We start from the raw sequence: 13761 nt of genomic DNA on the forward strand, positions 1-13761 counted from the left end.
GCCTGCCGGTGTACCGGTGCGCACGCGGCACGACCTCCCTCGAGAGCTTCCACCTGCACCTGGCCCGCTTCATCCCAGGTGAGATGGCTGGTCCTCTGCAGCATGTCAGTGTCGTCAGCCGTATGGTGTGGTCGTGCGCCTGTTCACAACGTTGTGTGACGGTCCGCTTCTTGGTGGCGTTCCACACATGGGTACTTGGTTTTGTTGCAGGCACGTCGGCCAACGCCGTCCACTTCCAGGCGTACCTGGTGGACGGCCTGGTGCGCTGGAACGCGGCGAGGGCGGCGGACGCCCTCGAGGGAGACGGCGGTGCGCAGCAGCTGCGGACGTCCGACGTGCGCCTGCAGCACCGTGTCACCGAGCTGTGTACGGGCCTCGGACTGCGACAGGTGTTCCCCCGGTACCGGCCACCTGGCGAGTACACAGGTGAGAAAGGAGCAAGCACGGCCAGGTGGGCTTTATGCCACTGCCAGGATGTCGCATCACCCACGGCTCCGTCCCGTCTGTGCTTGCCACACGTGCGATAACGATGTCCCATTTCGCAGGTGAGCGCATCGGGGTCGAATACCTGCACGCGCAGTCCGGGCCCGTGCTGCCGGCCGACGACGGGTCAGACGAGGCAGAGCGGGCCCTCAACGACGCCTGCGAGGACGTCGACGAAGGCTGTGAGGAGCCCGCCCTTTCCGACACGTCGCTGGCCGGCGTGGAGGTGGCCACCGTCGCCCGGCCCGCCGACCTGGACGACGCCACCTCCGACAGCTCGGGCGACTCCGACGGCGAAGGTGCCGTGCAGGTACGGCATGCCAGTGCTTCGTCTCAGTGACCTCCGGCGCCCGTCTGCACGCGTTCCTGTCGGCACATCTTCGCGCGCTCCAGCTCGTTTGCCGATGGCTGTCGGCGCCGCGTGCCTGACCTTGACAACTATGCCCGCTCCTCAGGCGGATGTCGACTCGGCGGTGGACCACCGCGGCGTCCCCGGCTGGGACAGGGTGGACCGGCTGGCCGAGGCTCTGCTGGAGCTGAAGGGCCTGTCGGTGACGGCCAGCCAGGCGGCACGCATCCGCCAACTCTGGCTGGCCCAGCACGACGTTGACAGGCGCCCGCTCCAGTTCCCGGCTGTGCCTCGGCGCATGTCGGGAGGCCGGGCTCTGCCACCGTCCCGGTCACGTCTGGTGGAGGCGCTTTGTCTGCGCCTGCTCCAGGAGTACCCGGGACCGCGGCGGCCCACCGCCAACCAGCCTCGCCAGGTGTCGCGCCGGCGGCTTATCCTGGCGGCGTACGACCGGGTGCGGGGGAGGCTGCACAACAGCCGAGCGCTCCTGGAGGGTACCGGCATCCAGCTGTACCCTCTCAACGAGAGCACGCTCGGCAAGTGGTGAGTACCTGGCGCGAGTGTGTTTTTTTCAAGTGATACCAGCTCGCGTCCTCCTGACAACGCCAGTGACTGTGCCTAATATCTGCCGTCTTGCCACCTGAGAGTGATTGATTGGTTGATGCTCTGTCGTTTGTCGAAGGCACAAAGGCCGCACGCATCCTGACGCAACTCATGTGAGTGACGCGCTGTTCGTCGTCTTTGGCAGGTTCAAGGACCGGACGCGTCTGGACGAGGTCCGCACGCTGCTGCAGGGCCGGGACCTGCCTGCCGAGCGACCCTTGGCGGCAGGACACCTACCCGCAGCAGCGACGCGTCCGGTCACGCCTCCCCCACGCCAGCATCCGGCCGTGCAGCTGCCGGAGCCAGCCGACACCGTTGGCGAGGCGTCGGTGCGCCGCCCGGCCAGCTCGCCGGCGCCGCCACCTCCTGCCGCGCCGACAGCACCGCCAGTTGTCGTGGTGCTGCCGTACGTTGCCGGTGACGCAGCCGCCCTCCAGCGCCTCCTAGGCGCCGCTGCCGACCTAGCCGCCCTCCAGCGGCTCGTCAGCGCCGCGCCAGCACCGGCGGCCGCGGCGCCCGGCCCAGCAGCGGCCGGGGGCATCGGTGCGCCACCGCAGGTGCAGCCCCGCCCGGTTTCCTGCACCCCCCAGTGGCGTCGCCGGCGCGGGGCTACCGCGGCGGCCGCCGTTGCCGCCGGTGATGCGCCGCCGCCGCCTCCTCCGCCCCGCCAGCGCAATGTCTACCGCTGCAGGGTGTGTGGGCGGCCCATGACCAACGCCGGTCACACACAGTTTCGCGGGCAGCGGTTCTGCCCGCACAACCCCCTGCAGCGGCTGACGGCGGCCGAATGGCTGGCGGAGCGGCGGGCGGAGGCGTCGCGCAAAGGCGGGAAGTGATGTATGTGTTTTGTCATAAGTTTGCCCAGAAACGTTTGCCAAAATACATTTGGCGAAGTCGAATGTTGGCCTTTTTGTTGACATCACTGCAGTGTTGGCCATGAATCAGCAAATGTTGGTACTTGGTGTACGCACTGATCGTTCACGCCTTCATCGCGCCCGGCGCGTAAACGCCCTCTTGTCAGCCGGCTGACGGCTGCGTTGCGTCAGCGCCGTCTACCGGCCGACGCAGCCCGCCGCCTGCCGGCGCGGTCTGGAACTCGCCTGTTTCCCCCCCCCCTCCCCTTCCCCATCTTTTCCCCCGCGACGGGGAACTTTATCCTCCAGACGTCACAGCGATTGGAGGATAAAGTTCCTCGTGGCGGGGGAAAAGATGGGGAAGGGGAGGAGAAAAGAGGCGAGTTTCAGACCGCCGCCGGCAGGCGGCTGGCTGCGTCGGCCGGTAAACGGTGCCGACGCAACGCAGCCGTCAGCCGGCCGACAAGAGGGCGTTCACGTGCCGGGCGCGATGAAGGCGTGAACGATCAGTGCGTACACCAAGTACCAACATTTGCTGATGTAGCAATGACATTGCCATTTAAACTGTGCTTCCGTGCGTCATGGCACGCTGGACACTGCAGTGATGTCAACAAAAAGACCAACATTCGACTTCGCCAACTTCATTTTGGGGAAAGTGTTTGGCAGTCATGATAAAACACAAAAAAACACTACTTTCCGCCTTTACGCGCCGCCTCCGCCCACCGCTCGGCCAGCCATTCGGCCGCCGACAGTCGCTGCAGGGGGTTGTGCGGGCAGAACCGCTGGCCGCGGAACTGTGTATGACCGGCGTCGGTCATGGGCCGCCCACACACCCTGCAGCGGTAAACATTACGCCGACGGGGCAGGGGCGGCGGCGGCGCATCACCGGCGGCAGCGGCGGCCGCCGCGGCAGCACCTCGCCGGCGACGCCACTGGGTGGTGCGGGAGACCGGGCGGGGCTGCACCTGCGGCGGCTCACCGATGCCCCCGGCCGCGGCTGGGCCGGGCGCCGCGGCCGCCGGTGCTGGCGCGCTGCCGACGAGCCGCTGGAGGGCGGCTGGGTCGGCAGCGGCGCAATTCTGCACAGGTGTCGTGTTACAGCTGTTTTGACCCACAATCGCCATCCCGTGTTATGGTGTGACATAAACTGTCCAGTGCCGATAAGTTTTCAGTTAGGTACAAACAACGTGAAATTTTGTTGAAAATGGCCATCTCGTGCAAAACACGTCAACGGGCACAGAGCATGCATCCGCTTTGAACTCGCGCTGAATTTGGTATTGGCTCTCATTCAGACGAAAAAATGTCTGCTTCTGAATTATGATTTTTTTCCAAGAAAGTGGGCGCGGCACAATTTGTGGTCACTTGCATGTTGGTTTCTGAGACTAGCTCCGTTTTGAAAGCAGATTGCACGTGCAGACGATACACAGTGATGAAAAAGCATTCAGTGACGTTGTTGTCAACATCCCATTGAACACAAATCTCGCCACCGCCACCTTGTTTCGAAAAAGGACAAATTGAGAAACAGATGTTTTTTTGGCTCAGATTAGAGTCAATAGCAATTTCAGCGCGAGTAGGAAGCGGATGCATGTTCTGTGCCGGCTGACGCGATTTGCACGGGATTGCCATTTCTTAATATAATTTCACGTTGGTTGTAACCAACTGAAAACCTATCGGCATTGGACAGTTCATGTCACACGACAACACAGGAAGGCACCTGTGCGTCTAACCAGGCGTAACGCAAAACCTGTGCAGAATTTGAAAACGGGCGTTCTTTGGGTTGTAAAACGTTCCAAGCTCATATCTCTCGGACAACTGAAAATAAAAGGCTGCTATTGTGCAAACGATGTAAAACGATGTTACCAGTTCGTTATCACATTTTTGATAGCCGGGTGATGACGAACAAATTTGGGCGTGACACTTTCTTCGAATAAGATGGAAATATTTAAACCCGATTTTTTTCTTGTACAATGAAAGGGCATGGTCCGTTTAGTGTGTGAATGAAGCGACAAGTGTTTCTGTGCATGCAAACGGTTTCTACAGCTATTGGAAAATCTGCATCAAGCGCGGCTTGTGAGTGGTTTTTCAAATAACTCAAGAACTATACACGTGTTAAGTTTTTTAAGTTGCACCATTTTGTTTGCTGTGGGATTCCGCGTCTAATGACCTATCATGCAATAGGTTTCCACCACTTGAAACATGCAGCATGCTTGTCGTGCGCAACTTTCCATTGTTTTGTTTCTGAGACCGGCTCCGTTTGAAAGCAGATTGCCCGTGGAAATGATGCACAATGATGGAAAAAACATTCCGTGGCGTTGTTGTCAACATCCATGTGAACACAACTCTTTCCGCGGCCACTTTTTTGCGAATCAGAAAAGGATGTTTTTTCGTCTCAAATGATGGCCAATAGCAAATTCAGCGCGCGTAGGAAGCGGATGCATGTTCTAAGCCGGTTGACGCGTTTTGCACGAGATGGCCATCTTTCAACATGATTTCACGTTGGTGGTACCTAAATAAAAACCTATCAGCACTGGACAGTTTATGTCACACGATAGCGCGGGAAGGCAATTCTGCGTCAAAACAGGTTTAAGACAACACATGTGCAGCATTTGAAAATGGCCGTTTTTGGGTAGTGAAACGTTCCAAGCTCATGTCTCTCGAAACAATGAAAATAGAAGACTGCTTTTTTGCAAATGATGTAAAACTATCTTATCAGTTGTTGACAGCATTTTTGATCACCGGGTATTGAAATAATTTGAGTGTGACCATTATTGGAAAAAAGTGAAATTTTTCGAACGCGATTTTTCCCTTACAGGATGAGAGGGCATGGTCCATTTGTTTTGTGGATGAAGCGGTAAATGTTTCTGTGCATGTAAACAGTTTCTGAAGAACTTGTAAAATCTGCATCAAGCGCGGCTTTTGAGTGTTTTTTATAGAACTCAAACACTATACACGTGTTTATTTTTTAAGTTACACTACCGCGTTCGCTGAGTGTTGCGCGTCTATGGACCTATAATACAATAATTTGGAACACTTGAAACATGCAGCATTCTTCATGCGCGGAAATTTACATGGCTTTGTTTCTGAGACCCGCTCCGTTTGAAAGCAGATTGCCCGTGCAAACCATACACAATGATGGAATTATCATTCAGTGGCGTTGTTGTCAACATGCAAATGAACACAAATCTCGCCGCGGCCACTTTGCTTTCCCAATCAGAAACGGATGCTTTTTTTCGTCTCAAATGATGGCCAATAACAAATTCAGCGCGCGTAGGAAGCGAATGCATGTTCTATGAAGGTTGACGCGTTGTGTATGAGGTGGCAATTTTTCAACATAATTTCACGTTGGTTTTACCTATCTGAAAACCTATCGGCATTGGACAGTTTATGTCACACGATAGCACGGGAAGGCAATTCTGTGTCAACACAGGTGTAACGCAACACCTGTGCACTTTTTGAAAACGGCCGTTTTTGGGGTAGTAAAATGTTTCAAGCTCATATCTGTCGAAGCAATGACAATAGAAGGCTGCAATTTTGCCAAAAGATGTAAAACGATGTTACGAGTTGTTGCCTACACTTATGATCATCGGGTGATGAAGAAAAAAAATTGGGCATGAACATTTTTTCGAACAATAAAAATATGCCAAGCGCAGTGTTTTGTTACAGAATGAAAGGGCATGGTTCATTTAGTGTGTGGATGATGCGGCAAGTGTTTCTGTGCATGTAAAGATTTTCTACAGCACTTGCTAAATTTGCATCAAGCGCGGCATGTGAGTGTTTTTTAAATAACCCCAAAACTATACACTGTTTAATATTTTAAGTTACACCATCGTGTTCGCCGTGCGATTCCGCGTCTAATAACTTATAATAGAATAAGTTTCCACCACTTGAAATATGCAGCATTCTTGATGCACGCAAATTTCCACGGTTTTGTTTCTGAGACCCTCTCCGTTTAAAAGCAGCCCGTGCAAACGATACACGATGATGCAACAAATATTCCGTAGCGTTGTTGTCAACAGCCAAGTGAACACAAATCTCCCCTCGGCCACTTTTTTGCGAAAAAAGTTCAAATTCAGAAACGGATGCTTTTTTTTGTCCCAAATGAGGGTCAATAGCAAATACAGCGCGACTAGGACGCGGATGCATGTTCTGTGCCGGTTGACGCGTTTTGCACGAGATGCCCATTTTTTCAACATAATTTCACGTTGGTTGTACCAGACTGAAAACCTGTCCGCAATGGACAGCTTATGTCACACCAAAGCACGGGAGGGCAACTATGCGTCAAAACAGGTGTAACGCAGCACCTGTGCAGAATTTGAATACGGCCGTTTTTTGCGTAGTTAAACGTTGCATGCTCATATCTCTCGAACCAATGAAATTAGAAGGCTGCTTTTAGTTGCAAACGATGTAAAACGATGTTCCCAGTTGTTGCCCACATTTTTCATCACCGGGTGATGACGAAAAAATTTTGGCGTGACCATTTTTTCGAAAGAAATGAAAATTTTCTAAAGGCGATTTTTTCCAGAATGGAAGGGCATGGTCCATTTAGTGTATGGATAAGGCGGCAAGTGTGCGTGTGCATGTAAATAGCTTCTACAGCAATTGCAAAATTTGCATCAAGCGTGGCTTGTGAGTGTTTTTTCTCAAAAAACTCAAAACCTATACGCGTGTTTATATTTTAAGTTATACCAACGTGTTCGCCGTGCGATTCCGCGTCTAATGACCTATAATGCAACAAGATTTCACCACTTGAAACATGCAGCATTCTTGATGCGCCCAACTTTCCATGGTTTTGTTTCTGAAACCCGCTCCGTTTGAAATCAGATTGTCCGTGCAAACGATACACAATGATGGAAGAAACATTCCGTGGCGTTGATGTCAACATGCAAGTGAACACAAATCTTACCGCGGCCACTTTGTTTTACGAATCAGAAAGCGATGCTTTTTCGTCTCAAATGATGGCCAATAGCAAATTCATCGCGAGTACGATGCGGGTGCATGTTTTGTGCCGGTTGACGTGTTTGGCACGGACTGCCATGTTTAACATGATTTCACGTTGGTTGTAACCAACTGAAAACCTGTCGGCATTGGACAGTTTATGTCACACGACAGCACGGGAAGGCTGTCGTCAGAACTGTGTGTCATAATAGATGTAACGCAATACCTGTGCAGACTTAGAAAACGGCCGTTTTTTTGGGTGCTAAGACGCTCCATGGTCATATCTCTCGCACCAATGAAAATAGAAGGCTGCTTTTTTAAACAATGTAAAACGATCTTACGAGGTGCTGACTACATTTTGGATCAAAGGGTGATGAGGAAAAAATTTAAGCGTGACAATTTTTTTTCGAAAAAATGAAAACTTTTAAACGCAATTTTTTGTTGCAGAATGAAAGTTCATGTCCATTTAGTGTGTGGATTAAGCGGCAAGTATTTCTGCGCATGAAAACAGTTTCTACAGCAATTGCAAAATATGCATCACGCGCGGCATGTGAGTGCTTTTTTCAAATAACTTAAAAACTATACACATCTTAATTTCTTAAGTTACACCATCGTGTCTGCCGTCCTATTCCGCGTCTAATGATCTAAAATACGACAACTTTGTCCCACTTGAAACATGCAGCATTCTTGATGCGCGCAAATTCCACGGTTCTGAGACCCGCTCCGTTTGAAAGAATATTGCCCGTGCAAACAATACACAATAATGCAACAAGCACTCAGTGGCGTAATTGTCAACTTGCAAGTGAACACAAATCTCGCCGCCACCACTTTGTTGCGAAAAAGTCAAAATTCAGAAACGGATGTATTTTCGTCTCAAAAGAGTGCCAATAGCAAATTCAGCGCGAGCGCGATGCGGCTGCATGTTCTGTGCCGGATGACGCGTTTTGCACGAGATGGCCATTTTTCAACATAATTTCACGTTGGTTCTACCTAATTGAAAACCTGTCGGCATTGGACAGTTAATGTCACACGACAGCACGGGAAGGCAATTGTAAGTCAAAACAGGTGTAACGCAACACCTGTGCACAATTTGAAAACGGCCATTTTTGGGGTTGTAAAACATTCCAAGCTCATATCTCTCGAACAAATGAAAATAAAAGGCTCCTTTTTGTAAACGATGTGTACCGTCGTTACCTGTTGTTTACCACATTTTTGATCGTCGGGTGATGTCGAAAAAATTTGGGCGTGACACCTTTTTCGGATAAGATGAAAATATTTGAACGCGAATTTTTTCTTACAGAATGAAAGGGCATGGTCGATTTATTGTGTGGATGAAGCGGCAAGTGTTTCTGTGTATGCAAACAGTTCCTACAGCAATTGGAATATCCGCATCAAGCGCGGCTTGTGAATAGTTTTTCGAATAACCCAAAACTATACACTTGTTATGTTTTTATGTTACATCATCGTGTTTGCAGTGGGATTCTGCGTTTAATGACCTATAATGCAGCAAGTTTCTACCACTTGAAACATGCAGCATTCTTGATGTGCGCAAATTTCCATGGCTTTGTTTATGAGACCCGCTTCGGTTTTAAAGCAGATATCCCGTGCAAACGATACACAATGATGAAACAAACAGTCGGTGGCGTTGTTGTCAACATGACTGTGAACACAAGTCTCGCCGCCACCACTTTGTTGCGAAAAAGTCAAAATTCAGAAACGGATGTATTTTCGTCTCAAAAGAGTGCCAATAGCAAATTCAGCGCGAGTAGGAAGGGGATGCATGTTATGTGCCGGTTGACGCGTTTTGCACGAGATGCCCATTTTTAACATAATTTCACGTTGGTTGTAGCTAACTGAAACTCTATCGGCATTGGACAGCTTATGTCACACGATAGCACGGGAAGGCAGTTCTGCGTCAAAACATGTGTAACGCAACACCTGCGAAGAGTTTTAAAACGGCCGTTTTTTGGGTAGTAAAACGTTCGAAGCTCATATCTCTCGAATCAATGAAAATAGAAGGCCGCTTTTTGTAAACGATGTAAGCCATGCTACCAGTTGCTGACCACATTTTTGATCACAAAGTGATGAAGAAAAAATTTGGGCGGGAATTTTTTTGACAAAATGAAAATTTTCCAAACGCGATTTTACGTTACTGAATGAAATGGCATGGTCCATTTAGTGTGTGGATGAAGCGGCATGTGTTTCTCTGCATGTTTACAGTTTCTACAGGAATTGCAAAATCTGCATCAAGCGTGGCTTGTGAGCGTTTTTTTCAACTAACTTTCAAAATAAAAACTGTATATGTGTCAAGTTTTTTAAGTTACACCATCGTGTTCGCCGTGCGATTCTTCGTCTAATGACCTATAATACAATAAGTTTCCACCACTTGAACGTGCAGCATTCTTGATTCGCGCAAACTTCCTGAGTTTTGTTTTGAGGTTTTGAGGTCCTGAGGTGGCATGGTACACATGGTACACAGTGGTGGAACAAGCATTCAGGGGCGCTGTTGTCAACATGCAAGTGATCACAAATCTGGCCGCGGCCACATTGATGCGAAAAACGGCCCATGTCAGAAACGGATATTTTTTCGACCCGTGTGAGGGCCAATATGAAATCCAGCACGCGTACAAATTGGATGCCTATTCAACTTGAAAACAGCCGTTTTTGGGGAGAAAAATGTTACAAACTCATATCTAACGAACCAATGAAAATCGAAGGGTGCTTAAACTTGCAAACGATGTAAACCGATGTTGCCACTTGTTAAACAACATTTTTGATCACCGGGTGCCGACTGAAAATTTGGGGGGGGCCATTTTTTCGAACAAAATTAAAACTTTCCAAACGCAGATTTTTACGTTCGGAATGAAAGGGCATGGTCCATTTAGTGTGTGCGTCCCGCGGCAAGTGTTTCCGTGCATTTAAACAGCTTGGGCAGCAACTGCAAAATCAACATCGAGCGCCGTTTGAGAGCGTTTTTTGGAGATAATTTCAAAACTGTATGTGCTTTAATTTTATCGTGTTCGCCGCGCGAATGCGCGTCGAATAACGTATAGTAAAACATTAGTGCGTGTTGGAATCATATAACATTCTTGAGGGCCGCAAATTTCCATGGCTTTCTTTCTGAGAGCCGCTCCGTTTGAAAGCAGATTGCCGGTGCAGACGACACACAGTGGTGGAACAAGCATTCAGTGGCGCAGTTGTCAACATGCAAGTGCTCACAAATCTGGCTGCGGCCACATTGATGCGAAAAATGGCCCATGTCAGACCCGGATATTTTTTCGACCCGTTTGACGGGCCAATATGAAATCCGGCACGCGTACAACTTGGATGCATGTTCAACTAGAAAACAGCCGTTTTGGGGGAGAAAAATGTTACAAACTCATATCTAACGAACCAATGAAAATCGAAGGGTGCTTTAACTTCAAAACGATTTAAACCGATGTTACCACTTGTTAACAATATTTTTGATCGCCTTGTGCCGACTGAAAATTGTTGGGGGGGCATTTTGTCGAAAGTTTTCGAAACGCAATTTTTTATGTTCTCAATGAAAGGGCATACTCCATTTAGTGTATAAGTGCAGCGGAAAGTGTTTCTGTGCATGCAAAAAGCTTGTGCACCTATTGCAAAATCAACATCGAGCGCCGTTTGAGAGAGTTTTTTCAAAGTAACTTCAAAACTATACGTGCGTTAATGTCTTAAGTTACACCATCGTGTTCGCCGCGCGATTGCGCGTCGAATGACATGTAGTAAAAAAATTAGTGCGTTGTGGAAACATATAGCATTCCTGATGGCCGCAAACTTCCATGGTTTTTTTTCCTGGGAGCCGCTCCGTTTGAAAGCAGATTGCCGGTCCAGACGATACACAGTGGTCGAACAAGCATGCAGTGGCGCTGATGTCAATATGCAAGTGATCACAAACTGGCCGTGGACGCTTTGATGCGAAAAACGGCCCATGTCAGAAACATACATTTTTTCGACCCGTTTGAGCGCCAAAATGAAATCCAGCACGCGTACAAATGGGACGCATGTTCAACTTGATAACAGCCGTCTTCGGGTAGTGAAATGTCCCAAACTCATATCTAACGAACTAATGAATGTTGAAGGGTGCTTTAACTTGCAAACGATGTAAACGATGTTCCCACTTGTTGACAACATTTTCGATCACAGGGTGCCGGCGGATCATTTTTTTGGGGGGGCGATTTGATCGAAAAAAATGAATATTTTCCAAACGCGACTTTTTTTATTTCTGAATGAAGGGGCATGGTCCATTTAGTGTGTTAGTGCAGCGGCAAGTGTTTCTGTGCATGCAAAAAGCTTGTGCACCAATTGCAAAATCAACATCGAGCGCCGTTTGAGAGAGACTTTTGGAAAAAACCCTCGAAACTATACGTGCGTTAATGTCTTAAGTTACACCATCGTGTTCGCCGCGCGATTGCGCGTCAAATGACATATAGTAAAAAAAAGTGCGTTGTGGAAACATATAGCATTCTTGATGGCCGCAAACTTCCATGGTTTTGTTTTTGAGAGCCGCTCCGTTTGAAAGCAGATTGCCGGTGCAGACGATACACAATGGTCCAACAAGCATGCACTGGCTCTGATGTCAACATGCAAGTGATCACAAATCTGGCCGCGGACACTTTGATGTGAAAAACGGCACATTTCAGAAACGTACGTTTTGGACCCGTATGAGGGCCAATATGAAATCCAGCAGGCCTACCAATTGGATGCATGTTCAGAATGAAAATAGCCGTTATTCGGGTAGTGAAATGTTCCAAACTCATATCTAACGAGCCAATGAAAATCGAAGGATGCTTCAACTGGCAAACGATGTAAACCGATGCTACCACTTGTTGACAACATTTTCGATCACAGGGTGCCGACGGAACATTTTTTTTGGGGGTCGATTTGATCGAAAAAAGGAATATTTTCCAAACGCCACTTTTTTATTTCTGAATGAAGGGGCATGGTCCATTTAGTGTGTAAGTGCAGCGGCAAGTGTTTCTGTGCATGCAACAACTTGTGCAGCATTTATAAAATCATCATCGAGCGTGGTTTGAGAGGGTTTTTTTTTGCAAATAAGTTCAAAACTATACGTGCGTTAATGTTTTAAATTACACCATCGTGTTCGCCGCGCTCTTGCGCGTCGAATGACATATAGTAAAACATTAGTGCGTTGTGGAAACATATAGCATTATTGATGGCCGCAAATTTCCATGGTTTTGTTTCTGAGAGCCGCTCCGTTCGAAAGCAGATTGTCGGTGCAGACGATACACAGTTGTGTAACAAGCACTCAGTGGCGCTGATGCCAACATACAAGTGATCACAAATCTGGCTGCGGCCACTTTGATAAGAAAAACGGCCCATTTCAGAAACGGACATTTTTTCCACCCGTATGAGGGCCAATATGAAATCCAGCAGGCATACAACTTGGATGCATGTTCAGATTGAAAACAGCCGTTTTCGGGTAGTGAAATGCCTCAAACTCATATTTAACAAACCAAGGAAAATCGAAGGGTGCTTTAACTTGCAAACGATGGAAACCGATGTTACCACATGTTGACGACATTTTTGATCACCGGGTGCCGACGGAAATTTTTTAGGGGAGGCCATTTTGTGGAAAAAAAATTGAAAATTCCCCAAGTACGATTTTTTTATGTCTGAATGAAAGGGCATGGTCTATTTAGTGTGTAAGTGCAGCGGTAAGTGTTTCTGTGCACGCAAACAGCTTGTGCAGCAATGGCAAAATCAACATCGAGCGCCGTTTGAGAGCGTTTTTGGAAATAACATCAAAGCTGTACGTGCGTTAATGTTTTAAGTTATACCATCGTGTTCGCAGCGTGATTGCGCGTCGAATGACATAGAGTTAAACTTTAGTGCGTTGCTGGAAACATATAGCATTCTTGATGGCTGCAAATTTCCATGGTTTTGTTTCTGAGAGCCTCTCCGTTTGAAAGCAGATTGCCGGTGCAGACGATACACAGTGGTGGAACAAGCATTCAGTGGCGCTGTTGTCAACATCGAAGTGATCACAAATCTGGCCGCGGCCAGATTGATGGAAAAAACGGCCCATGTCAGAAACGGACATTTTTTCGGCCCGTATGAGGGCCAATATGAAATCCAACATGCGTACAAATAGGGTGTATGTTCAACTTGAAAACAGCCGTTTTTCGGGGAGAAGAACGTTACAAACTCATATCTAACAAACCAATGAAAATCGAAGGGTGCTTTAACTTGCAAACGATGTAAACCGATGTTGCCACTTGTTAACAACATTTTTGATCACCGGGTGACGACTGAAAATTTTGGGGGTGCCATTTTGTCGAAAAAAGGACAATTTTCCAAATGCAATTTTTCAAGCTCTGAGTGAAAGGGCACGGTCCATTTAGTGTGTAAGTGCAGCGGAAAGTGTTTCTGTGCATTCAAAAAGCTTGTGCAGCAATTGCAAAATCAACATCGAGCGCCGTTTGAGAGAGTTTTTTCAAAATAACTTCAAAACTATACGTGCGTTCATGTTTTAAGTCATACCATCGTGTTCGC

The 13761-nt window shown here is 48.5% G+C and overlaps 1 protein-coding gene across 1 annotated transcript in view; it reads left to right on the forward strand.

Moving 5' to 3' along the window:
* The first annotated feature begins 760 nt into the window (after positions 1-760).
* Positions 761-13761, forward strand: part of LOC119109888 (uncharacterized) — a 19211-nt gene continuing 6210 nt past the window's right edge. The window contains exons 1-3 of the mRNA XM_037233638.1: positions 761-793; positions 939-1375; positions 1581-1764. Of these exons, the coding sequence (XP_037089533.1) occupies positions 1131-1375; positions 1581-1764 (429 nt within the window). The 5' untranslated portion in view covers positions 761-793; positions 939-1130. The remainder of the gene's footprint in view (positions 794-938; positions 1376-1580; positions 1765-13761) is intronic.

This window comes from Pollicipes pollicipes, unplaced genomic scaffold (assembly GCF_011947565.3).
Source record: "Pollicipes pollicipes isolate AB1234 unplaced genomic scaffold, Ppol_2.1 Scaffold_7231;HRSCAF=8579_pilon_pilon_pilon, whole genome shotgun sequence".
NCBI classification, from domain to species: Eukaryota; Metazoa; Arthropoda; class Thecostraca; order Pollicipedomorpha; family Pollicipedidae; genus Pollicipes; species Pollicipes pollicipes.